General features: G+C 44.3%; 3 protein-coding genes across 5 annotated transcripts in view; 1 reads left to right on the plus strand and 2 right to left on the minus strand.

The window, feature by feature from the left end:
- Positions 1 to 600: 600 nt before the first annotated feature.
- erlec1 (endoplasmic reticulum lectin 1) lies at positions 601 to 6,591 on the plus strand. Of its 2 annotated transcripts, none has more exons than XM_048270239.1 (14): positions 601 to 936; positions 1,408 to 1,512; positions 1,867 to 1,947; positions 2,185 to 2,262; positions 2,415 to 2,478; positions 2,602 to 2,651; positions 2,804 to 3,027; positions 3,179 to 3,320; positions 3,712 to 3,870; positions 4,451 to 4,510; positions 4,775 to 4,899; positions 5,161 to 5,238; positions 5,339 to 5,414; positions 5,556 to 6,591. In XM_048270239.1, the coding sequence occupies exons 1-14, from the start codon at positions 790 to 792 to the stop codon at positions 5,625 to 5,627; spliced, it is 1,461 nt and encodes a 486-aa protein (XP_048126196.1). In that variant the 5' UTR covers positions 601 to 789; the 3' UTR covers positions 5,628 to 6,591. The 2 variants fall into 2 exon arrangements, with proteins under 2 accessions (XP_048126196.1, XP_048126197.1); XM_048270240.1 differs by having other exon boundaries at positions 2,418 to 2,478.
- A 366-nt stretch (positions 6,592 to 6,957) lies between these two features.
- gpr75 (G protein-coupled receptor 75) lies at positions 6,958 to 10,040 on the minus strand. Its single transcript, XM_048270238.1, has 2 exons — positions 9,868 to 10,040; positions 6,958 to 9,273 (listed from the first exon to the last, which is right to left on the minus strand). Exon 2 carries the CDS (start codon positions 9,153 to 9,155, stop codon positions 7,458 to 7,460), a length of 1,698 nt encoding a protein of 565 aa, XP_048126195.1. The 5' UTR covers positions 9,156 to 9,273; positions 9,868 to 10,040; the 3' UTR covers positions 6,958 to 7,457.
- A 686-nt stretch (positions 10,041 to 10,726) lies between these two features.
- psme4a (proteasome activator subunit 4a) overlaps positions 10,727 to 26,224 on the minus strand; it is a 35,519-nt gene continuing 20,021 nt past the window's right edge. For both annotated transcript variants that reach the window (XM_048269209.1, XM_048269208.1), the window contains 21 exons: positions 25,861 to 25,992; positions 23,849 to 24,058; positions 23,168 to 23,304; positions 22,728 to 22,781; positions 22,498 to 22,627; positions 22,286 to 22,367; positions 21,895 to 22,048; positions 21,423 to 21,492; positions 20,877 to 21,002; positions 20,580 to 20,732; positions 20,257 to 20,361; positions 20,059 to 20,150; positions 19,617 to 19,748; positions 18,749 to 18,957; positions 18,270 to 18,355; positions 17,146 to 17,274; positions 15,368 to 15,523; positions 12,984 to 13,146; positions 12,628 to 12,761; positions 12,071 to 12,212; positions 10,727 to 11,868 (listed from right to left, as the gene is read on the minus strand). In XM_048269209.1, coding sequence (XP_048125166.1) covers positions 12,078 to 12,212; positions 12,628 to 12,761; positions 12,984 to 13,146; positions 15,368 to 15,523; positions 17,146 to 17,274; positions 18,270 to 18,355; positions 18,749 to 18,957; positions 19,617 to 19,748; positions 20,059 to 20,150; positions 20,257 to 20,361; positions 20,580 to 20,732; positions 20,877 to 21,002; positions 21,423 to 21,492; positions 21,895 to 22,048; positions 22,286 to 22,367; positions 22,498 to 22,627; positions 22,728 to 22,781; positions 23,168 to 23,304; positions 23,849 to 24,058; positions 25,861 to 25,992 — 2,589 coding nt within the window. In that variant the 3' untranslated portion in view covers positions 10,727 to 11,868; positions 12,071 to 12,077. The remainder of the gene's footprint in view (positions 11,869 to 12,070; positions 12,213 to 12,627; positions 12,762 to 12,983; positions 13,147 to 15,367; positions 15,524 to 17,145; positions 17,275 to 18,269; positions 18,356 to 18,748; positions 18,958 to 19,616; positions 19,749 to 20,058; positions 20,151 to 20,256; positions 20,362 to 20,579; positions 20,733 to 20,876; positions 21,003 to 21,422; positions 21,493 to 21,894; positions 22,049 to 22,285; positions 22,368 to 22,497; positions 22,628 to 22,727; positions 22,782 to 23,167; positions 23,305 to 23,848; positions 24,059 to 25,860; positions 25,993 to 26,224) is intronic.

Genomic DNA, 26,224 nt, shown 5'->3' on the forward strand with positions numbered 1-26,224 from the left:
CATTTTTAAAAACATAAAAAAAGTCTATGCTATTTAATTGTGTATTTCAGGTAATAAAAAAAGTTATATCAAATAACAATATCTAATTACAGTTCTACTGAAATTACTTGGAAAACAAAATGGGAAAAAAGGATTTATGAAAATTCACTAAAATGGTGGATATGGCGTGTTGGAACCAAGTTCATTTTTTTTTTACGTTTTCATAATAACAACAACAAAAAACATAGCTCTCTGAGACCATTAATTAGGCCTAAGTGCAAGGTGAACATGAGACTTTAAACATTTCTTGAAAGTTCAGAGCTTATATGTGAAGTATGAAGGATAACATATGAATTAGCCTAGCCTACCTCCACGTTTGAAAATAATTGCCTGGAGCAAATGTCATCATTGCTATCACACAATGCACCTTGGAAATATGAGCTTATCTCATAGACAGGCTTATCTGCTGTTTTTGAAATAAAGAAACAATAAGGGCATAGAGAAAGGAAATTACGATTTCTAGTTTCCGGTTTATTTTGACATTATATTGTGTCTCTTAATAGCCGTTTTCACGCTCATCGAAACTTCCCGGAAAGGGACGTGGCAGCCTATCGACTCACTTCCTTCTACTTCTGTTGTCAAATAATCTGCAGACACCGAACATACACACAACCACCAACCACCCTATCTGACTGACTGCCTGTCTAGTGTATATTGAACTGTTGCAGTGCATCCAGCGTTTTTGACCGTGCATTGTGCTTCCATGCGGGGATAGTAACGTGACCACAGCACCGTATAGGATACGGAGCGATGCACTCAAATCACCCGTTTTTCGTATTTGTCGTTCGGGTCTTGGGGGTTTGTTTCAGTGTTTCGGCGAACAGGGGAGGAGGTTACCCTTCATTTACTGATGAAATCCCATTCAAAATCAACTGGCCTGGTGCAGACGTCAACCTGGTAATGTTGTGTTGGAGGTCCAGATATCATAAATTGTCGACCAGTTATTAATGAGTGAACGATTTGGGATGCTTAGCTGCTAGCAGGTTGACAGTAGCAACAAACATCCTTGGAAGCGAGCTAATGTTAGCTTGTTAGCCAGATGACATGGACTTATCTAAAGTAACTTAATTTCCTTACAACTATCCCAACCAATTTATAAAAAGTTAGGGGGTACGAAAATATAATTGTAGCCACCCAACGTAGTGTTGTGAGATTAGCGATCATTTCGAAGCTGACTTTGGTATGTAACGTAAACACAGTGGCTAACACTGCTGTCCCAGTGAAGTTGCTGTTTTAATAGACTGTTGGCCATGGTGTGATGTAGATTAAAGATGTTTCAGGTTAAATAAAGCTAATAAAGCACTCTGGTGTGGGATTGTATGCTCCCTGTATGTATGGACCCTTACTGACCTTACTTGTGTTTCACAGCCTGCATCAGGGGTTCTCTACAAAGAGGATGACTTTGTTATTATGACGACGTTGGAAAAGGAGAAATACAAATGTTTACTGCCTTCGTTAACAGGTGGAGATGAGGTAATTGAAAGTCCCACTGGTGTAGGCGTTGACATGTGTTCCTTGCATAAAAAATTGAACGTTAAAACATGTACAACACATTCAACTAGTTTTTTTTAAATGTCAAAAACTGAAATTACACTCTTTCTGGGAGTGGTAGTGTAGTTGTTAAGGAGCTGGGCTAGCATGCAGTAGTCTGAATAGTTGAGGGTCCCGGCTTCCACTGTTGAAGTGGAAGAGCAAAGCACTTAACCCCTTAAGTTGTTCTGGGTACAATGTAATCCCTGGTAATATAATTGACATATGTAAATCACTTTGGATTAAAAGTGTCTGCTAAATGAATAAATCTGAAAATCTGAAATGTTTCTCCCTCAGAATGACGAAAGGGAGTACAATGGCCCTAATCCGGATGCTCTTCTTGATCCGTTATTCAAGCAGAGCAGCTGCTCATACAGGGTCAATATAGTTCCTCTTTTCTACTCTATCTACACTGTCTAGTCTCTCATGCTTCACTCACTTCCAAGATAACTGAATTGTATTTTCAAATAAGGGTGGAGACTGATAGACTGATCATTTTGATAGATATAATTTTTATTTGTTTATAAATAAATATATATATATATATAAAGACTTTACACAATGCTTTAGAGATCTGCTCTCTGCACATGAATGCTAACTGTGTGTGCTTCGCAGCTTGAGTCATACTGGACATATGAGGTGTGCCATGGGAAACACGTAAGACAGTACCATGAAGAGAAGGAGACAGGCCAGGTCAGCTCACAACAAGTTGCTTTCTTTTAGCGTGGGATGGTGCTCATAAATTGAAGTTGGTTACAAAAAAAATTTAATGAAATGGAAACGAGACTAAAAGAAGGGGAAAGTGGCTTGATTACCTTAGAATAACATTTTCTGGTTTTGCCTAGAAGACGAATGTTCAGGAGTACTACCTCGGAAACCTGCTGAAGAAGAGCACTGATCCTTTAACAGGCAAGTGTAGTACACTGTATGTCTGCTCAAACCTAATTTTCCCTGAGTTGTTATGTGGTCACTCAGTGAAATAAACACTGAGCAAGGAGAAAGATAATGAAATATTTATTATACATTTTTTAGAATCGGAATCTGAAACAGGTGGGGAATCGTCATCTGCGAAAGATAAAGAGGTCCGTGAGTATGCAGCAAAAGTAGTAGCGAAACAGCCGAAGAAATCATTATTTCTGGGCCAACTTCACTCATCTCACCCGTCAGTGGTGTAATTCCTCTGTCAGTCTCCTATTCCCCCAATCACTGAATGTAATTACTGTGACCTCAACAGGTTCTCACTAAGAACATTGAGGGCCAGCTGACACCATACTACCCTGTAGCGATGTCTGACGGGACACCCTGCTCGCTGAAGCAGAACAAGCCGCGCTCCACCACTGTCCTGTACGTGTGCCATCCCGAGGCCAAGCACGAGATCCTCTCCATTGCTGAGGTCACCACCTGCGAGTATGAGGTGGTGGTGCTCACACCTCTACTCTGCTTACACCCCAAATACAGGTAACTACATTGCCACCAAGAAGCCGTCTCACGCCATTTGATGTCATGAGTCATCATTGAAAACTCATAGACTTACTCTGCGCTTTGCCCAGCATTTAAATTAGGGTCCTGTATGTCTACATTGACCTGCTGGTATGCCCCTGTGCTCCAGGTTCAAGTCTTCACCAGTAAACGCCATCTTCTGCCAGGCTCTGTCCGGCTCGCCTCTCAGGCCACAGCGCCTCTCCAAGCTGGACCAGGAGCAGCAGGACCTGCTCAAGCCCCCCTTTGGCTCCTCCACCACCGAGAAAGAGGTGAGGGAGAGTGGAGAACGCCTCCTGGGTCAACGCGTCCATCCAACCGTTTCTCCCTCACTTTGAATGTTGAACTTGTACTTGAATGTTGATTCGGCAATTGGAATGTTTCTTGTTGTAACATTTTCACCTACTGTGCCTTGATCCATAGTTGTATTCCACTACTGAATTACCCATGTATCCCCATGTTGGTCCTTTAAAATAGTTCAGAACTGGCAATATTCTGAAATTAACAACTGGTAGGCAAAATATATACTGAACTAGCAGACGTGGTTTGAGGTGGACTTAATAATTTCACAAATATTCAAGTTGGGTTCTGGACAGAGGAGTATGTCATTTATTCAGTCTGAAATCTATTTCTCATTCATTCACCCATTTTTTGTTTGAGCAGGAGGCGCCTCCTGTCCGAGAGGAGGCCTACACATCGACCCATAAGCCCATGGCTGTCGGGGGGCAGTCTCAGGTGGCCGTGGGTACCACTCACATCTCTCGGCTGACGGATGAGCAGCTGATTAAGGAGTTCCTTAGTGGCTCCTACTGTTTGCATGGGGTAAGTCTTCTACTACAGTGTTTCCCAAACTGTGTGCCATGAGGGCTGCACATGTGTGCCACAGAAAAATAATATGTAATTTTTAATAATCATTTCATTTTGCACATTTCACACAATCTTGATTATTGATACCATTTAGGCCTATATTGGTCAAGGAATGTTACACTTTCATGCAACTAACAGCTTGTTGTCCACTACGTCATGCTGTATTATAGTTGAAAGGCACTGACAAAAACTGTATAAATACATAAAAAGGATGCCTGACCATGAAGATGACCCACCCCTTTTTGAACAGAAAAAAAAGAAAATTAAAACGAAGCAACGGACACATGGTTGTGTCCAATCATGCTTGAGCTATGGGTTGGGCAGGGCACAATAAACAACAACAAACCTATGTTGTGGCTTTGGTATGCTTAATATTATCATGGTGATTGGTGTGTCTTGAGATCTTCTTATAGTCAATAGTGTAGCATAAGAGAAAAAAGTTTGTGGAACACTGGTGTAGTAGATACTTCAATCTGTAGTCGAACACAATTGAAACTGAAAACTGAAAATCGAAATGTACCCCTTTCTGCTCCAGGGCGTTGGGTGGTGGAAGTATGAGTTCTGTTATGGCAAACATGTCCATCAATATCACGAGGTAAGCATCTTTGAGTGTAATGTTCAAAGTATGTTAACTGATTGTTCACTTATCATATTTTTCTGATGCACTTGAATGATTACTCGTCTCATAACTGCAAACTCTGACGAAACTTACCCACAAATACATGACTGGGAGTAGGATAGCACTTCATTGCCCTGACCACCGGGCAGATCCGTCACATGTCTTTTGTCAATGTATTGGATGGCCCTTCAAAGTGAATAGTTTCTTGAGCATGACCGCCATTGTACTGTGGTCTTTTAGGACAAGGAGCAGGGCAAGAGCACAGTGGTGGTGGGGAACTGGAACCCTGAGGAACATCTGGACTGGGCAAAGAAGAATGCTGCACGCTCCTATCTGCTGAAGGAAGAAGGCCTGCAGAAAGTCAAGTATGCACTTCTCCTCTTGCCCCCCCTGGAGCCATCCCTATTTTCTTTTCTTCCTTCTTCTCCTTTGCATGTATGTGGTGTTAGTTATGAGATGAGGTGGTTGCTTACGGTTGTTTGATAAGTGCGATCATAATCACTCTGTAAAGATGCTGAATGCAATATCTACTGTTATAGGGAGATTGCATTTAGCATTTCCACACACACATTTAAAAAAAGAAGGATGACTGTGTATGTGTATATATTTATTGTCTTCTCTTTTAGAGCCGTCTCACACTTCTATGGGCATGGGGATGTGTGTGACCTGACTGGGAAGCCAAGACAGGTCATTGTAAAGCTTAAGTGAGTTCCATTTTCACAAATGGTTGTTTGTGCAGGTGTGCATGTGTTTGAGAGAGAGTGAGAGAATGTTTGCTGACTGTTATCTATGGCTCACTTTCAGGTGCAAAGAGTCAGAATCTCCCCACGCTGTCACGGTGTACTTGTTGGAGCCAAACACCTGTCAATACATACTTGGGGTGAGCAAAAACACTACTGGAGCTGATCTGGTTACTGAAATATGTTGTTTGTTGCTATAGAAAGCACTTGGTGATATCAGCAGTGGTGAACTGATGCAAATGAACTGATATGTTTTCAATGTTGTGTTTTTTACTGATCAGGTGGAGTCCCCAGTTATTTGCAAGATCCTGGATACTGCTGATGACAATGGCCTGCTGTCTCTTCCAAGCTAACAAACAGCGAATAGGAAGAGACTTTAGACTTATGTTACCATGGACACGGATAGATGGAGAAGAAGAATGTTCTGAAGGAGTGTTACTGAAATGGAGTACTCAGGCTTTATCTAGGCCTGGCTGAAACGCTCAAGAGAAGAAAGGAGAGGAGAGAAGTGGAACAGAGGTGGTGTGAACTAGCCAAACTGGCCTTAATGAAACAGCACCACTTTTTTCGGATTGTGTGCTCTCATCCCTCCCCAGGCAGGCAGCCGTGTGTGTGTGTGTGTGTGTGTGTGCCTGCCTGTGTGCGTGCGTACGTGTGTGTGTGTGTGTGTGTGTGTGTGTGCATAAGTAACAATATGGCAGTTGATAAGTCTTCATCCAAATGGACATGATGCTTCATGTTATAACAACTGCCACTGTGGCTAACCGGAAAAATACCTTCCATATCACCAGTAACATTTCCATCGGGTTAATTAAGTTTGAGGCTCACTGAGACAAAGAAAAGGCTTCTGGTAGGTCTTACAGGAAGTAACCAGAGCAGCACTGTTGTTTCTCCTTTTGCTGTTCCAATCCTTTCTTAACTTATTTAGCAAATTTCTGTTGATTTAAAAGCTTAACATCAGCATTTGCACTTATTTTTTATCAATTTAAAATCATTAAATGAAGATGGATGAATTTTTTTTCCCGCAGTAAGAACTGAAGACCGCTTAAAATTCTGTGTTTGCAAGAAATGCTATGAACACTGAGGTAACAAAGTATATCCAGGGGTATCAGCATGGTTGGTTTTTAAATGTAGGTTGTTTTTTTATTGTAAAAAAATATATTGGTTTTGTAGGTGATGTCCTACCTAAGGAAAAACAGATAAACCACTGGAGTTTCAGGCAGTGGTAGTTACACTGGGATTATTACTATGGTGTAGGTGATGCAAAGATGTACAAACAAAATAAATTGATGAATAAATATGATTTAATGTACCTCATATTTTTTCCATCATTTTTGTGTTCTTGCCGTTCGGATTGGAGTTATTAAATATGTGTGTAAATTTTGACTAGTTCTACCAAAGATCTTTGATTTGAGTGCTGGGTTATTTAATTGTTTCTACCCTGAGTTGACATTGACAACTTAGGTTATGCAACCAACCTGACAGGAGTCTTGCAGAATTGTCCACCAGGTGGCTCTCTTCTGCAAAGAGAGCCACCAGATGGCGTAGTGCTCCTATGGATTATGGTTAGCTTTTCTGGCAAAATAAGAGTTGAAGAAATGTCAGTCTAGTCTGATTTATCATGTAAGGATATTATATATGTTGCTAGTAAGATATAATGAACAGTAAAATAGGTATACAGTGCACTTGCAAAACATTTAATACGTTTTAGAAAATGTATGATACTTCCACAAGTACAGTATTTTCATGAAGAATAGGACTGTCTAAATATTACAATATGAAAAATGTCATGTCAATGTAAAAATATAATTTGCTCAGTCCTGTCAATCACCCTTTAGGATAGTCAGCACCTTTTTAAGTCTCTTTCAAAACGGACTGTTTCCAAAGTGGTGTGTCTTCATTTTGAAATCATACATAAAACAAGCACACAAACTATACACAATTTCAGTGTGTTTAGCTCTGCTTATTCTCTTTAATTCTTAATTTAATTCCCTCCTTAGTGTACACTCAACAAGAAAAAGCCTGTTATAGTGTAAAAAAAGGGCAGACAGGTGCTGTACTACCTTGTCTTTCAGGTCCATTTTTAAATCACTTGTGACAGGCCCAGGAGAGGAAGATGCCTTTGGGATGAGTAGCCACATCAAGCTCTTCCTCCTTCTTCTTGTAGTTGGCCTGTCAGTCCTTTAGACGGATGGCACGGGAATCTGCTGGGCAGTGGTGCTCTCCAGGTCCTGCAGCACCTCCTGGTGGGTGTGGTAGTGCATAGCCATGTAGGACTTGGCAAAGCCCATGGTCTGCGAGTGGACGGGCTGCAGGCTGTTGGTGGGGGAGCTAGGCCCGGCGGAGGGGCTGCTGTTGTAGATGCTGTAGTAGGGCTCGATGCGCGTGTTGATGGGCGTGGACGTGCTGGGCGGCCGGGGCATGCGCCCACCACCACCGCCGCCGCCCATGGTCCTGGGGCTGGCCATGGTGACACGGGACTGGCTGGGCCCACAGGCCTGGTCCACCAGCTTGCGCTGGGGCTTGGGTGAGAGCACGTAGGCCGAGTTGGTCTCGTGGTGCGAGGACTTGTTGCGGTTGGCCTCCAGGCTGCCCTTGCCCATGGCGTGCAGCCGCGTCTTGTGCTTGCAGCACAGGAATCCCAGCGCCAGCCACTGGAGGCAGCAGAGAACGCGACGGCGCAGCCCGGCACTGTTGCGCGAGTACACAAACGGGTTGATGCCTGACTTGAGGAAGATGAGGGCGAAGCCGCACAGCTCGAACTGGTAGTGGGCGAAGTTGCTCTCGGGCGACAGGACGTCCTGGGCCAGCGATACGCCCATGGGGAGGCAGCAGAGCAACACAGAGATGACGATCACCACGCACGTCACCACGGCCTTGGAGTCCTTCGCCGTGGCCAGGTTGACGGTGGAGACCAGCTGGCAGCTGGTGGCCCCCTGGGCAGCCCCTGGCACCAGCTGCACCTGGTTGGCGCTCTTGACGAAAGGGTGGGTCTGAACGTGCTGCAGCTTGTTGTAGGTCTGGTTGCGGTACAGGGAAGGGACCGGGACGGTGCACTGCATGGCCTCCAGGCCCGAGGCGATGAACGGGGGCGGTGGAGGCGGAGGCCGGGTGGCGTCCACTGTGATAATGGGACACTTCCGCACCTGGGCGTTCTTCCTCAGCGCCTGGGCGATCAGCAGGTAGGAGACTGCCACCACCGCCACGCAGAAGGCAAAATCTGCCAGGTACACATACAGCACTACCTTGGCCCGGTTCCCAGTCAGTCCGAAGTGAGGCAGGCACGGTCCGGTGCTGCGGGGGTAGGCCCGCAGGGTGACGAGCATGGCCAAGGTGAAGCTGGAGGTCCACAGCATAGCGGTCAGTGCTATGGTGCAGGGGAATGAGGCCGTGCGGTTGGGCTGCTGGCCCAGGACCATACGGAGCCGGTGCAGAGCAATTACGGCCACCGTCTCCAGGGACATGATTATGAAGCCCGAGCTGGTCAGGTGGAAGGCGAAACAGAAGCCCTTGGAGACCCCACCACCACCACCGGCACTGCTGCTCCCACCAGCGTCCAGGAAGAGCACCAGCGCGAACATGGGAGCGGTCACGCAGCAGATGAACAGATCGCAAAAGGACAGGTTGAGGATCATAAAGTCAAAGTTGGTGCGGAACTTGCGGAAGGCCGGGTCGAAGAAGGAGAGGAACACCACAAGGTTGCCGTAGGAGCCCAGAGAGAAGATGAGGATGAGGAGAAGGGAGCAGGAGGTCAGAGTGGCCTTGTGAATCAGAGCCCAGTTGCCAGAGGAGCCTGGACCTGGCAGGCTGCTGTTGAATAGCTGGCGTCTTGATACCTCAGCCAGGTCCAGGGGCCATACTGTGCTATTCATCGTACACATGGGGAATTGATGAGGATCAAGGCCTCACAGTTACTGCCATCATCCAATACAGTGGTAACTGTAAACACCTCCTCCCACACAACCAGGTCTACTGCTTCAGGAGGCTGCCATCACAAACCTGATGAAGTGGACAGGAATACCATGAGATAAACATAAAATCTCACTCCCCACAGTGAGATGCAATTCCATGAAATATTAGGCTTTTAATAGCATTGGTAAATTTGTTTTAATTGGCATACTTGTCTTAGTGACAAGAATTTCAGAATGAACTCTCCATCAGTAAAAAATACGTATGACTTGTTTTTTTTGTTTTTTTTTAATATCTAGTCTGCACCTTTCTACACTAGACATGCGAGATACAGGCACGTCACTGCAGCTCAGTAGGTTCTCATAGCCTATCCCTCGATATGGTTCTCACGCTTAATGTAGAGCAAGAGCAAACATGTAGCCGATCAGACATGTGATGTCATTGTTGAACGAATTAACCAAACCTTATTCCCATCACAGCCGTTACATGCAAACAAGAAAACTGCAACCTTGTGAACTAGAAAACCGCAGTAAGAAAATAAGTCGGCATCAGTTTGCCCCTATAGGGCAAACTGATAGATATATCTGCACATCTCAGGGGAAAAAAACACACACACGCAACCGTAGGCTATACATGTTTCTAACCATAGACCGTTTCTAACGTGTCGCTATTGCATTAACTCACCTAAAGCATTGCTGCTCACGACTCAACACATCCGAATTCTTCACAAATGTCAGCACCAATCCTGCTTCTCAGCCTTAGCACACAACAACGTATGATAGCCTACGAGACGAAATGAGGGTATGTGAAGTCACTGCCGACGCACACGTAGGGCTCCGTATTGACAATCGCCTACTCCTTGCTCGAGACTGAAAGCGCGTTCATGTGAGATAAGAGATGGAAAAACAAAGAGAGAAAGTCACAGGGGCGAGGAAAAATCATTCTGCAATTTAGCAGCGAGAACATCCTTCAAGACAGGATAGTTTTCTATGCGAGGTGTCGGCTTATGACAGTTTAGATCTGGTGGTTGCCTATGGTCTTGCACAACATTGTACAAGACCAATAAGGCAAGTGACATTGGCGTTGGTCACTGTTGAAGCAGACTGGATAGCCCACAGTGAATATTCAATTATGTCGGAGACAACATTTAATGAACTCTTTGGATGCTCATTAAACCACTTCATCAAGGCTGAAATCACAAACAGCCATAAATGTGTGTTATCTACTTGCGCATTATCTATGAATCTCGAAACATTCTGTGTAATATGGAGTAGGCCTAGTTGTTGAGTGGTCATTGTGGGAAATTCCCTATAGCACAAAGATTTCAACTTCAAAAAGGATTTCAATTTCATTTTTATTTTATTTTATAATAAACCATTGTAAAAGTGGAAAACATAACCTACCCCACCCTAGTTTTATCACTCCAAACTGTCCTACATTTAAAAGGTTGTAGATTAGAACATATGGAAGTTAAAACTACCCTCAATTAACTCATACACTTTATGTAAAAATAAACAGTGAAAAAAACACAACACGCATAATCTGCCATACAGTTCTTTATTACAAACACATTTATAATCGGTTTTCATTTAAAATAAAAGCAAATTGTGGTAGTGATTCTAAAAAGGGAGAAAACAAACAAAACCTCTGAAAACTGGTTTTGGCACTAACCTACACAATGCGCTTGTCGGAAACTAAACTAAACACACTTTTCTGTGTTTTCTGCAAGTCGCAAAACAGGAAATGAAGTGATCTCACTGTGATTATTATTAGTTAATAATAATAATAATAATAAAAAATGCCAAGTACTTTGGGAAGTTCAATGGGAGTCATTTGGACATTTATATGGTTTACCCATACATTTGTGATGTTTTTTTTCTTTCTTTTTTTTAGAAAACATTTCTCACCACAAGTGGCATGCTTTCTCAGCTTATCACTGAGGTAAACCGCCCTCTCTACAACAGGCAGCTCATGCTGAATCTACTAAAACCGTCATCAAATGAAACCTGCAAATCATTCTCAAAACAAAACAAAAAATTAAGAAGAAAAACACCAGCAGTTCTTCCTAATATTGCACTTCATATCAATAAATAAATATTGTAGCTTCTACTTGTGTCTCTCTAATATATACACATGTAATACAGTATAGTCACATGTACAGTATGCATACCAATGACTTGATACAAATAGTTTAACAACTGAAGATGCCCACAAATTCAATGTCAGCTGTGAGGTCTTTGCAAAACACTGTGCTCAAAAATCCATACATGTTGGATCTACTGACAAAACACTGTTGTGCACTCAACTGAGCACAAACATCCAGACACACACACACACACAGATACACACACACGCACACAAATTCACAATATCAGATCAAGAAAAAACTGTACAGCATGTTACATATTGCAGGTCTTGTACCCCTGCTTTGCATAATCCTTAAATATTAAGTATATAGAAAAAATATCAATTTATTGCTAGGGTTTAGAAACATTCAGATCATCTCTCTTTTGTGTATTTGAAGCTGTCATAAATGATTCTGCCGATCACGATCACAAGTGCTGGTGTGGTCTCTCAGCAGCTAGTCTGACCAGTGCTGACGCAGAGGCAAGGTCATCTCCACACTCCTCTTCAGTCGATTAACACAAGTCCATTAGAAAACAAAACAAAACAACTTCAACGTTTCTTCACATTGTAGACCAGCAAAAGAAAAAAAAAGAAAAGAAAAGGGTTAGAGGGTTAGCACGTGCCACTCATTTTTTACCACGTTGTATGTATTGTACGTGTGTATGTGAATTTTACACTTGTTGATCTGTTCCATAAACAATGCTGAACAGTGATTTGGGGAACTCATTTGTGTGTTGGGTCTGATGGTTGTGCAGCGTACCTAAGCACTATGCGTAGTAGCATGGGGACACAAGCAGGTCCGTCAACACCACCAGCTGGTCGTCCGTAAACTGCTGCTTGTGCTCCTGCCAGTTGTCGTGATGTGTCCGACGGAAGTTGGTCAGCGTCTTCTTTACAGTCATCTAATTGCACACACACACACACACAGAGTCAGCAAAATACATTGACTTTCAGTTATTAATCCCAAAGAGTAATGGTCTAGTTTTAAGTGATTCTGACATTTATTTTTCAATATCTCTCAAAAGACAACAGTCAAGCAGCTCCTACAAAGTGAAATGTATTCACAAAATGTTGATGTCATGATTAAGACTTAATGCTGAAACGTGTTTTTTTTATTTTTTAAAAAAGCTTAAAATAAACAAGCCATAGAAATAAAGGCTCTTTAACTATTTTCAAACTGACAGTGCCTTGGAGTTTTTTTCTTGTTTTGGAAAATGAAATATATAAATAGTGGTAAAATCCTGCTATGCTAAAACGGGTGAAATCAACAGGAGTTTGCTGCCCTGTGCTGCCCTGTGGGTCCCTGTTGCTCCTCACCTCTATGGGCTGGGTGTCATTTAGGTGGATGCTGAGGTCCATGAGCAGCTGCGGCATCCAGGTGGGCACGTCGTACGGGCTGGAGAGGATGCAGGCGCTCAGGCCCAGCACACCTGCATGCCGACGCACCAAGTCTGTAGTTCATGCATACACAGACACGCACATACGCATATGCGCACACACACAAACACACATAAACTAAGATTAACAAATAAGGATTTTACAAATGATTGAGAAAATTGAGAGTACCCACACAAGATACTGAGGAGAATTTCCGAATGTTATTTAAAACAACCCCCACAATCTCTACATCACAGGGTAAAGCCCCTAGGCGTGAAGTGGGACATGAGCATTACCGGCAGAGGGGATGAGGTCAACGGCTGAGCCCAGCTCCCGCCGCTTGCGCTTGGGCAGTCGAGTCTTGCTGAGAGCCTCAAAGTGGGCCTGCATCTCGGTGTCCATGCTCAGGAAGTTGCACTGGAGGAAGCCACTGAGGGTGGTGGCCGCCATCTCTCTCACCTACAACAGAGGAGCAAGATGGCGGTGCACATGAAACAAGGCTCCGAAGAAAACACGCTGCAGGCCTGGCAGGCTCAAAATGAACAGGACGCAGTGTTTGGTTTGGAAAATGTTTGGTGCCCTCTATGTTTGGTACATTCCGCACTGTGTAATGATGCAACACCGTGGTAACTGTCCCCTTTATCACCTTGCTATGCATAAAAAAATCTCATTCACTTTTATTAGCTTCGATAAGTACCCTAATAAATTATCAGAGAGAAAGAGAGAGACTAAAAGACAAAGCCAGCAAGGTACCAGGAAAGAGAAATGGATCTCCCTACAAGAGGACAGCAAGGTTTTCACAGACAGAAGTAAATACACTGCTGACTGATGAGCGAAGGATAAATGAACAACACAAAAACTGATGAGTAGAATCTCCCACAACCTCCTGGTCCCCACTTCTCCTCCTACGGTGCTCTGACATTAGAATAGTCTTTCTTGGCTCCTGGTTATACATTATTGATGCTGCTCTCCTTAGTGCTTTTCAGAGACTCATGGAACATTTGGGAGGGAAAGGAAAAAAAAAACCTTGAGATAACAATGTCACAGAGAGGGAGGGAGAAAATAGAAAAGAGTGGGCACAGGATGGAGAAAGAGAGAGAGGAGCCATGCAACCAGGGTGAGGTACCGCAAGCCATCTGAAGCACTCGGCTTTCTTTACACAACACTGAAAGGGGGTCATGTAACAATGGAGCATCATCTCAGGAGTTGTGTTGGAGGAGAGTTTTCTTGAAAAGAGTCTTCTATTGAAAAGAGTCTGCAAAGAAGTTTTACTACAATGGTAATACAAAACTCTCTCTCTCTCTCTCTCTCTCTCTCACCAATACGAAGGGGAACTGACTATCATCAATGATCAATGCACTTACAGATATGCTACTATCAGTCTGGTGGAAAATGTAACTTGGGTTAACCTGTTCACAACAGAAGCTTAAGGTGCAGTTCCTGTAGCGGAGATGACGACAACCCAATTACTCTCCTCGGGTGCAGTGGAGAGGTATGGCCAGCACTGCTGTTGCAGCTCTATAGTATACAGCTTACGCATAGGGGCTCTGTATTGATTCACCTTCTGTGTACACGGGGGAGCGTGCGTCAAATATCCACCAAGGAAAAGATGTATGGATGATGGGGGGTGAGGCAACCGGTAACAGTGTGACCCCCCACCCCATTTTCCTCTTCTGTTTTGTCTTGACAGAGAGAAGAGGTAGTGGGGTAGGGATGGGGGGAACGCTACCTTCCCCTTTCCCCTATTACACCCCCCCCACACACACACACACACCACCACCCCTCCTCTCCTCAGCGCAAATCTGAAAGCCGATCGCTATGGCAACAGAATAACCCTGCAGCCAAGGGGGTTGCTATGGAAACAGCAAGAGAGGAGTTAAAAAAAAAAAAACAAGGAGAGAGAATGTGCTAGGGAAGGAAGTACACTGGAGCGGAGGGGGAGTGCTGAATCACTGAAAAAAATACAGATGAGGGAGGGAGAGAGAGAAAGAAAGAAATGGAGAGAGGGAGAGTCGGACAGAACCACAGACAGAAAGACGGCAGACACACTGGCATCACGCCCACATACATACGCAAGCAGCTGCATACCTCATCAATTTGCATCAATGCTATGTGGCCCCTCACATAAGCCCTCTATGTACGTAAACGCTTTCCCACAACTCTCCTTCAAGAGCTCAGAATTATAGAACATTATCTACGAGTCCATCCTGGTAGTGACCACACCATTTGTCCGTGTCAATGCTGAGGCAAAGTATGTCCGACAACAGATCAATCACGCCGTCTGCATTGTAATGTCTGTTTGCATGTCGTCTAGAAATAGCTCTATTCTTCAGCTCCCGTCAATACAACTGCTACCTGAAACTCATGTACCTATATGTGTGTGTTCAAATATAGTGTGTGGGTGAGTATGAAGGTGTAATTTACGTCCGCATGATTTGCGTGTGTATGTGAACGAATACATGTTTATATATGTTTTGGTAATGCATGTGGTGTGTATGGGGGTGATGGGTGGAATTTGGAATTTGTGTTTGCATTTGCAGCTGTGCATGTATTTGTGTGCATGCATGACTGATGGATGTAGCATATATATATATATATATATATATATATATATATATATATATATATATATGTGTGTGTGTGTGTGTGTGTGTGTGTGTGTGTGTGTGTGTGTGTTCACCTCTAGCTGCTCGTCCGCCAGCAGTCGGATGACCAGCGCTCGCACGTCACAGACAGCCTTCCTGTCGCTCATGAAGGTGAACAGGTTGTAGAACACCATGATCTGCAGATAGCTAAGCACAGTGTAGCGCGCATGCCACGAACTGCTGCCCGCAATCTGAAACACACACGCACGCACACACACACACACACACACACACACACACATGCTGTCAACATCAAAAAAGCACAAAGAAAAATACAGCTGTGCAGGCAATAATGCAAGGTGTTGGTTAATATATTAAATGTTACTCCCAATTAATGTTTAAAAAGTTATTTATAATGAAAAGTTTTAACATTATTTCACTTCATGATAGGGATCGACCGATATGGTTTTTTCAGGGCCGATACCGATATCAATTATTACCAAAACAGGAGGCCGATAACCGATATGTAAAACCGATATTTCAGTTGTCAAAAAGGGGGGTAGATAGTAGCCTAGGCTATGGCGATATGCTGAACATTTTCATTCAAAAGAAAAGCTAACTTTTCTTTCTTCTTTTGATACACAATTGTATCAACTTGCATCACAAGTGTAAATCCTGTGTATCATGTTAATCCAAGAGCTGAGTGATAGCAATTATTTTCATAGGCATACACAATGGGCTATGTGCTTGTAAGGGACCTGTCACAAAGAGGATGCTTTGCCATCGCGGTGTGTGAGTGCACGAGAGGGAAAGGGAGAGGAAGAGGTGCATGCGTGATGGCAAGTGTTACGGTTGAATAGTTTAACAAAACAGTTTTAAAATAGTTCTTAGGCTATTTAAGCATGCGATGTGTGTCCATATGTAGGCTATAAGCTACACTTCTGTGAGCCTAAAAGGCACGCGTAATAGCCAGCTCAGGGGCCGATTTAGTTCAGGTCGGATTAAACCACGGCTGACCCTGGGTGCCTGTCTTTTCTGACAGTCCAAAAGCAGCAACTAGACTTTTAGACGTTCGCTATCGCATAATTTAGGACTTGTCTTCTATGTAGGCCTAAGGGATAATGCCGCATCAATCGGGAATTCGCTAAATGAAGGAGGTGGGTGCTTTAGGCTACTTATTGATCCGGATCAAAAGAGAATAGCTTACAAAGTGGTGTTTTTGTAACTTCACTGTAGATCATTGTGATTCACATTGCAACTTCAGCAATGTAAGGTAGGCCTACCTTCCTTACCTTCGAAAAATAGCTCCGTACAGCTGAAGCCCAGTCTACAATTTCCCTTAGTGAGAATTCTAAACTTTCTCTGTGTTCAGTCTTCGATCCTGATTGGCTGCATTCGTGCTAACTAACAAATCAGACGGTGTAGTGGGCGGGACAATGCTCTCGACCACAGAGTAGCAAATGCAGGGAGTGAGAGAAGCTTTATAGACAAAGTAGCGCGTTTCATTCTTTATCCATTTCAGTATTGGCTTGAAAAAATGATCGATACCAATTATTATAAAAATGCTAAATATCGGCCCTAATAATCGGCCCGGTCGATAATTGGTCGATCCCTACTTCATGAGACACTAATACATAATTTATTTTCTTTCTTTTTTTCTCTTTCGATCCAAAAATCTTTTTTCGAAATCCAAAATGTAAAAAAAAAAAAAAAACAAAAAAAACAAAAAAAAAACATAACATACAGTAGAACTATAACATGTCTAACAGGCACCTGAGTGTGCTTTATAGTCATCCCAGAAACAGCAGGTTTTAGAGAGAGGTCAGTCAGGAGTGACTGAGCGAGATGCTGGGCAGTGAAGCGTGGGACTCACCTTCTCTAGGACCCTGAGCACCTGGGGGATGTCCTCGATGAAGAGCAGCCCCTGGGATATGAGCGTCAGGCACGTCTTTGCATCCTGCTTCATCTCGTCGTAGCTGTCATCGTTCTCCACTGGAGCAATCTGCAGTGAGACAGAGAGAGTGAGGCAAGGCCAAATTCATTTAGAGTTGATCACCCAGTTCATACAAGTTGGCATGCTGTCCAAATGTAATGTTTAATGTAAATGAGAGCAAGAGAAGAGTAAGGAGAAAGAAGAAGAGGGGGGGTGTAGCAATGAGAGAGAGAGAGCGAATGAGCGAGAGTAAGAGAGAGAAGAGTGAGAGGTGAGGTAATGAGCGAGAGAGAGAGAGAGAGAGAGAGAGAGGAGAGGTGTAGCAATGAGAGAGAGAGAGCGAATGAGCGAGAGTAAGAGAGAGAAGAGAGAGGTGAGGTAATGAGCGAGAGAGAGCGAGAGAGAGAGAGAGAGGAGAGGTGTAGCAATGAGCGAGAGAGAGCGAATGAGCGAGAGTAAGAGAGAGAAGAGTGAGAGAGGTGTAGTAATGAGAGAGAGAGAGAGAGACAGAGAGAGAGAGAAGAGAGAGGTGTAGTAATGAGCGAGAGAGAGAGCGAGAGAGAGAGGTGTAGCAACGAGCAAGAAGAAAAAAGAGAGAGAGAGAGAGAGAGAGAGAGAGAGAGAGAGAGAGGGGTGTAGCAACGAGCAAGAAGAAAAAGAGAGAGAGAAAGAGAGAGAGAGAGAGAGAGAGAGAGAGAGAGAGAGAGAGAGAGAGAGAGAGGTGTAGCAACGAGCAAGAAGAAAAAGAGAGAGAGAGAGATTGAGCGAGAGGAAGAGAGAGAAGAGTGAGAGGTGTAGTGAGCCATGGCTGTACAAACACATGATGAGACTGGCATAGACAGGGACACTGCAGTCTACTGAGTTGCTGGAGTTGTGGCACTATAGCTGGGGTGAGAGGGACGATGGCCAATCACGGCTGGCACCAGGCCGCGTGCGAGCGCCCACAGAGCATCTTGACGAGTGAGACCGTCTTGACTGCTGATGGCACGTGAGCGTGAAATCGACAGGGAGCGTGACTTACGCGAGCGAGCGGGTTAAAGGAAAGCCATGTTGGGGCTACTCACTTTAAAGAGGAGAGGCAGCAGCTGCAGCTGCTCAGAGGTGGCCGAGGAGAAACAGCGCCCCGCACTGGTCATCAGCCACTTCAGCACTGCAACGCACAAACAACCAGGTCACACGCCGACAAATGCTAATCCATTACAACACAGTCTTCAGGCCAGCACATAACATTGTGCAGAAACACAGAATTAAACACAGATCGGTCCAACCTAACAGACACAGGTTACAGTCAATCGCTGCCACACATAATCACACACAAATTAAACACCAATATATATATATATATATATATATATATATATATATATATATATATATATATATGAGAGAGAGAGAAAGAGAGAGAGAGAGAGAAAGAGAAAGAGAGAGAGAGAGAGAGAGAGAGAGAGAGAGAGAGAGAGAGAGAGAGAGAGAGAGAGAGAGAGAGAGAGAGAGAGAGAGTCCTGAATTCCGTACATATAGTCATGCTACACCTGAGCCTTACCGGTCTTAAGGAGTTTGATGGCCTGCGTCCGCTCGTCCTGCTCACCCTCACTGCCGCCCTCGATCACATGGTTCTGGATCTCCTCATCGCCTTCCATCAGCGGCCGCAGGCGAGCCAGGATGCGCTCGGTGAACTCTGAGGTGCGCGGGGACGCCGTCTGGTGAATGCGCGGCAGGTTCACATCGATCATGAAGATGTAGGTGAGCACGCTAGCAGGTGAACAACCACATATGGAGAGAGGGGAGAGAGAGAGGGGAGAGAGAGAGAGAGAGAGAGAGAGAGAGAGAGAGAAGAGAGAGAGAGAGGAGAGAGAAGAGAGACTTTAGTCAAAAGACCCCGAGTGATGAGGCTGGTCTAAAAAATAAACTCCATGATATGTCTCTTTACACTTATTTGTTACCGTTTCGTCGTGGCTTTTGCTGAGAAACAAATAGTTCGCAACACACACTGAACTTGAATCAAACATTCTTTAGAACACAGCTGATCATCCGTCTGCTTTCACTTTTGAATGAAGTTCCAAGCACAAACTCCGTTGCCATTGACAGCGGTCATTCTTGTTTTCAGAGGTCCTTTCCCAAGAAATAATGACCGCTAGAACTTTCGGAAATCCCATTCAAGTCAATGGAGCATTCTACTTGCATTGTGAAGAGCCGTATAATAAATTGCAGTTAAAGGGCATTTAAGAATCACAACTGCATTATCCACCACCTCCTTCCACCACCATCCACCTTTCTGCATTGTCATTCGTATAAGCCATTTTGAATTGCATCTATGCCTCTGTGCCTGCGTGTACGTATAAAACATGCCTGCTCTTGTTTAACGGTGTCCAGTGTTACTTTGGGCTCACTGCTCTGCTTGCTGGTCTTACCTGCCGATCCTCTCCCTGACGTTCTTGTAGACCTGCGTGAGTTTGGGCTCCAGGTACTGCAGCAGGCGGTGTAGGAGCTCCGGGACTCGCCACTCCTGCTGGGCCAGACCTCCCTGCAGCACGTACAGACGGCTGGACAGACCAGAGGAAAGGAAACACAGGAGGACAGGACTGTTCGGTGACTGTTCGGACATTTGGACATTTGACCCATTTGGATATTTTGCTATTTAAAACTTGATATGATATTTTGCTGGCAATTCATTTATTCTGCTACTGGATAGTAAGTAATACAATGTCCACTACTGTATAAATATGACTGCAACTATCAATTATTGTTATTAAGTCATTGTTGATTAATCTCTCAATTGTTTTCTTGATTAGTCGAATAATTGTCTGAGTTCTGAGGTGAAACTAGCTTGAGGAGGCGGTAATGTGGACTCACCAAGCGTCCACAAAGGAGCCTCCCTCTCCATTCACTGGAGACTCCATCAGCATCTCAAACAGCCAGTGGAGCTTACGAGGGTCTCGGCTCTCCTGCAAACAAGAGCAACAAGGAGAACGTCACACCTCTTAACTCTGCTTACACAGCAGAACAACAGCATGATGGCTAAGCCAGGTTTATCGTCTTGGGCACACATACACAGGCCGTGGCGATGCAGGTGCCCCAGTCTCCATAGGTTTCCACAGTGATGTTGGATAAAGCTTTGCGCAGCATTGGGCACAGCAAAGCCCACAGTTTCTCCACCTGTAATGGCAAACACATCTGAAGTCAGCAGACTTAACTGACTGAGTAATATTTTACCAAGAAATTTTGACATAAATGACATGAACTCACTACCGCAATAGCGTGTTGCCAAACAGGGATTACCGTGGCTGTAGACATGTATGCATATTATTCACATATGTATCTGTGTGTGTGTTTGCATGCAATCTATATCAGTGTATGTTGGCTCATGTGTGTACCTGGCTGTAGCTCCAGTGTTTGCTGCCTCTGATGAGGCCAGAGATGATCTCCGCCACACAGCGCTGCGGGCTCTCATGGGTGTCGGCCACCAGCCGCTCCATGTGCGGCCCCAGCACCGGCAGGAAGACATCGCCGAAGTTCCGGAAGAGTCCCTGAGAGAAATACACACACACACACACACACACACACACACACACACACACACACGCCTGTCAAAAACGGCCTCCAAAGAACTATTGTGTGTATGTGAATGTAGAGTGTGTGTGTGTGCGGAGGGGCTACATGATGATCTTCACCTTGAAGAGGCAGAAGCGGCGAGGGCTAAACTTGTCTTTGCCCTTGCGGTCCTCCAGAGACAGGAACTGAATGAGCTGGTTGATGAACGCGGGGTCAGTGAAATGGTCATAGATGATCTGTTCCCTCTGTAGTGGCACAACGAGACACAAACAAACAGAACTCAACACCGCATCTCCGGTCACTAGTGTCACTAGTGCACATCATGTGTTGGAGTAGGAGTGAGTGCACATCTGTGTGTTGGAGTAGGAGTAAGTGCACATCTGTGTGTTGGAGTAGGAGTAAGTGCACATCTGTGTGTTGGAGTAGGAGTGAGTGCACATCTGTGTGTTGGAGAAGGAGTGAGTGCACATCTGTGTGTTGGAGTAGGAGTGAGTGCACATCTGTGTGTTGGAGTAGGAGTGAGTGCACATCTGTGTGTTTGTGTTGGAGAACGAGTGAGTGCACATCTGTGTGTTGGAGAACGAGTGAGTGCACATCTGTGTGTTTGAGTATGAGTGAGTGCACATCTGTGTGTTTTGGTATGTCAGTGCAGCATTCAGCAGTACCTCATTCATCTCCTCCCTGTTAAGGCTTTGTTTGGGCTGCTCCTCTGCGGGTGCGTACATCATGAGCTTCCTGTGAGCGCAGGACAATAGAGAAACTCTCGTTAGACCCCTGATGTACTCTGAAGTGTCGTCTCACAGGCAAGTGAGGATGGAGGATGGAGTAAAACATAAGAAATGGCAGCATATTTCTTCTACAGCTCATTTCCATCAGTTTCTGCTCTTTGATATGAGTGTGGATATGAATATGGATAACACGCAGTACCAGAGTCTGAGGAGCAGAGATGCATGAATGTTATAGACCCTTTCAACAATAAAAACAAAAACAATGCTTGAACATTCTATTTGGGTCCTAATCTACTTCCTCTGCATTAAGATAACATATGGAATGTTAAAACGGAAGTCTTGTGGGGCCAACTATGATGCTGATAATGGAACTCTCTTGAAAGGGTCTATTCATGGGGGGGGTACTTACTGTGGCCAGCAGTAGTAACCCCAGTGGGTCTTCTCCACAAAGCAGCACTCGTCCCAGTCCTGCTGGGAGCGCGGCAAACGGCTGCTGTCATACATGAGCCACTGGTTGTCCGGCCGGTCACCGGCGATGATCTCATCGGACACAGGCACATCACCTGATAAACAAACACACACACACACACACACACACAGATGTGAGACCAGGGAAAAATATTGTTGCAGAGCCATCTATTGAGTTAAACCCATTTCAGTGACAATGAGTGAGTGCACATGCTTGAGGTTACTATAGTATGCATTCTCAAGTCTGCAACCATTTCATTTTTGCATCAGCATAGTGTCCCTGGGCAAGTGTGTCCAGAGCACAGCGGAGATGTGGCTGGGCAGAAACTCACAGAGCTCGTGGGCACTGACGGGCACTTTCTTATGAGGCTTCTTCAGCTGCTTCATAATACCAGCCACTGCCGAGATGGCCACCTTAGGAAGAGGAAAAGATGCAGATTAGCTAATAGATAAAACATATGTACACAAACATACAGGCAATGGCAATGCAGATATTTCACACAGGATGTGTGCGTTAGTTGTTTGAAGAGGAGATAGTGCACACCTTGCGCACGAGAAGCGAGTCGTGGTTGAGGCTCTTGACGAAGAAGAGGACGCCGGGGGCAGGGAGAGGGTGGTCGTCCCTCAGCATCAGCGACATGAATCCAATAGAGATGTGCTCAAACTTCCAGGGCCTAGGGACACAGACTGGGTCAGCTGGGTCCTCTCGTCATACACACACACACACACACACACACACGGACACACAATACAAGCTAAAAAAGATCCACTTACAGGTTTCTGTCGGTCGCACAGTCCAGAAGATCATGGACCAACTGCTGGTATTTCCTGTGTAGGGTAAGACAATATCAGTGTTTGAAACATATGAAGGGTGACGTGCATATAATGACGTTCACAAGAAACAAAAATCACCCGACGTATGATCTATAAGCTGATTTTTTAGCTTTACATAAAGGTCAACTACATTTTAACCACTGTTAGCTTGTGTTTAGCAACATCGCACAAGAACAACAGCACACATATAGTGGCAGTTTCATGTAGTTGCCTTTCTTCCTCAAGGATGCAAAGCAATTTCACAGACAAGTACTGCCCTGAGCAGAGAACACTACTCGTAGACAGTGCCCAATGGTTTTGTAAGTCCAGAGTGTGTGTGTGTGTGTGTGTGTGTGTGTGTGTGTGTGTGTGTGTGTATGTGTGTGTGAAAAGGTACTCACTGGAGGGAGTCCCTGTTCTTCTCCTCCTGAAGGAAGATTCCCTGCTGCACTTCCTCCTCTGAGGGGACGGCTCGGCCCGTCGTTGGGCTTGCAGAGGTCAGGATCTGCAGCGCCAAGCTACAGCAGCTCTCCGGGATCTGCAAAAAGTGTCCACAGTTTGGATACTTTAACTCAAGTCAAGTGACTGGTAGTTAGCAGAGGCTTTTATTTTTGTCCAATGGAACATGGACTCGCAACCGCAGGTCCAGGTTTCAAACCCAGGCTGACCGATTGTCAGGCAGCTACCACACTACCACTGATTCTTGATTTTATTATCAATTCATATTTTGTTATATTTGTCCTTTATGCTTTTACTTATGGATGATGTAAAGCACATTGAGTTGATGTGTGTATGAAATACACTTATACAAACAGAACTGCCTTGCCTTGTCCAATAATACAACGAAAACAAAACCAACTCAATAAACACTACTAGCAACTACCTCCAATCAAATGCTCTATAGTACACTATACTACAGGTGTCAGAGGTGAGGTTTGTTGTTTCACGTCAGCGTACTGCAGATTAAAACCTCTGAGAAATACATGTGACCTGGAGCTTAGTCTGCTTATTAAGATCCACTGAGACCTTATGCCACTCTGACCACTGACGCTACTGTTAAGCTCTCATTTTTAAGGCCTTACAGAGAAGTCAATGCCGATGGTCTCGTACTGGCGGTGGATCTTGTCGGCGATGTCGTCGAAGAGGCGCACGATGGAGGGCTTCTCCAGCGACATGGCCGTGCTGCGGCCGGAGCGCACGATGGCCGGCCAGGTGAGGCCGATGCAGTCCCAGTACTGCAGGTTGGCCAGGCACACGCCAATGTGGTTCCCCAGGAGACAGTACATGGCACCCTGGAGCGCAGGGGGGAAAATGGACAAAGAGAGGAGAAGGGAGCTTAACACCAATTTGGTTTGGCAAAGCAACAGCAATAGAATACATCTATATATATATATATACTATATAACATAAATAGAAATGAATGATGTGTCACTGCACTGAATTTTACTGAGTCACAAGGTTGAGTCAGTGTGGAGTGGAAATCTACAGAAAAGTAATATCGGAGGGACTGAGACTTCAATATAAACTGAAAGTATTGTGAATCAGACTCATTTCTGTAAATGTACATACTGCGTACTTCTTATGGTCATTTGTGATTTTTGTACCCATGTGTACCCTGTGTGTGTCTTTGGTCTGTATGCAGTGTATCCATTGTTTATCCTTGAATGATTAGAATTCAATGAAAGCCTGTCTAGAGGCCTTTTGCTTATCACCAGGTGTGAAATGTTAATGTTTGTAGACACAGTGAGGGGTCAGGCCTCTGAGAAACTTCCCAGGAAAGGGGGTAGTTTTAATTAAAAAGACAATAGAAGCTGAACAGACTTGATGGCACGAAAAGGCCACATCCCCTTCCCTCACACCTTTACCTTGCATATTCATACTAGTAGGTCACTCCTTCTCTTTGTTTTTAAAATAAAGTTAGTATACACCTCTGTGTAGTCAGAGAATACTGGTGAAAACCCATGATGGGGTGACACAAACATGCATCTCTCCCTTGAGGGGCACTGGCCCCTCATTGAAAAGAATAAAAGCCTGGATCCTGATTTTCCATCGTCCTGACTGAGTCTTAAGAGAAATATGGTAGTAAAAATATGCCATCAGTTATGGAGGTTCCAACCGTGAGATTAAAACTTTGGATTAACTTGGTGATCTTCTTCATCGTGTTTGACGGCACACTCTTAAGGTAAGGTAATTGATATTTTCTGGTGGTGAGATATAGGGAGTTGAGTCCTAAACAGTCCTAGTCAGACTGGTCAGGCGTTAGAAACAGTCTTTGTTTCTGGAAATGGCTCTATAGGTATTGAAATAAATACCACAACGGTTCAAAGAATCTAATCTTTCGGCGTTAGAAACAGTTGTGTTTCTGGAAATGGTCTATGCATTAAAGACTAAAATGCAGCCGGTCCTATGGACCTATTCAGAATTTTGGGGTCGAAATTCTGGGATAGTTGGGAGAAATGACTAATCTCCTGTAAAGTCTACCAAAAAGGGGGACTGCTCGCCTAAGAATCTCTCACCTGAAAATGAAATTGCATAAGAGTGTTGCTGGTCATAACAGATGTATGAAACCATCTTTAGATTGTGTAACTAAGATCACAGTTTGAAGTAGCCTATAAAGATGTTGAACTGAAAGCGTAATATTAATAATTGGCCGTCGAATGACATTTTCCACCGTTTAAAGTAAGACATTGGAGTTGGTATGATACTGTGTTCTTCAAATTGATAAATTACAACTAGTTTGAAACTGGATCGATAATGCAACTTTTTAAATTATGAAAACCCATGATGGGGTGACACAAACATGCATCTCTCCCTTGAGGGGCACTGGCCCCTCATTGAAAAGAATAAAAGCCTGGATCCTGATTTTCCATCATCCTGACTGAGTCTTAAGAGAAATATGGTAGTAAAAATATGCTATCAAAACCAATGTTAGTGTCAGAGTCAGTGTTTTTTTTTTTTAATAAATCCTAAAAATGACCTTCTCCTTTCCCCCAATACAGTTGAGTACTTCTTGTGTTTCCATCCTAATATACACAAACACAGTCAGACATAAGCACGGTTGGGAGTGAAAAGGCTGTCTGGAGTGGCGTCATACTTTAAACTGCTGCTGGGTGACGTCGGTGCGGCTCGGCTCCAGGAACTCCAGCACTCTGGGGATGAGGTCGCGGCAGCAGAAGTTGTAGGTGCTCAGTGCAGAGAACAGCACGGTCTGGGCTTTACTGCGAACCTGCCATGCAGGGGTCAAAACAACCAAAACACGTCAGAATGCCACTCCCAGGAATAACTTAAGCAACAAAAAACCTTTCAACCCCCCTTTAAACTCCAATCAGAGGGATATTAAAAGCAATGATTGACAAATGCATTAACTGAATGAAAAATATGTATATGTATGTGTTGTGTGAATGTATATGTATATATTCTGGTAATACAGTCTTCATGGTGTCTGACTGGATGCATGC

Source organism: Alosa alosa, chromosome 18 (genome assembly GCF_017589495.1).
Source record: "Alosa alosa isolate M-15738 ecotype Scorff River chromosome 18, AALO_Geno_1.1, whole genome shotgun sequence".
Lineage (NCBI taxonomy): Eukaryota > Metazoa > Chordata > Actinopteri > Clupeiformes > Clupeidae > Alosa > Alosa alosa.

Excerpts from the sequence above, each read along its gene's own strand:
- erlec1 (XM_048270239.1), top strand. The coding sequence starts at position 790 with ATGCACTCAAATCACCCGTTTTTCGTATTTGTCGTTCGGGTCTTGGGG. Across the intron at positions 1,513-1,866 it reads CGTTAACAGGTGGAGATGAG|AATGACGAAAGGGAGTACAA; the intron begins GTAATTGAAAGT and ends TTTCTCCCTCAG. Across the intron at positions 2,652-2,803 it reads CATCTGCGAAAGATAAAGAG|GTTCTCACTAAGAACATTGA; the intron begins GTCCGTGAGTAT and ends TGACCTCAACAG.
- gpr75 (XM_048270238.1), bottom strand. The coding sequence starts at position 9,155 with ATGTGTACGATGAATAGCACAGTATGGCCCCTGGACCTGGCTGAGGTA.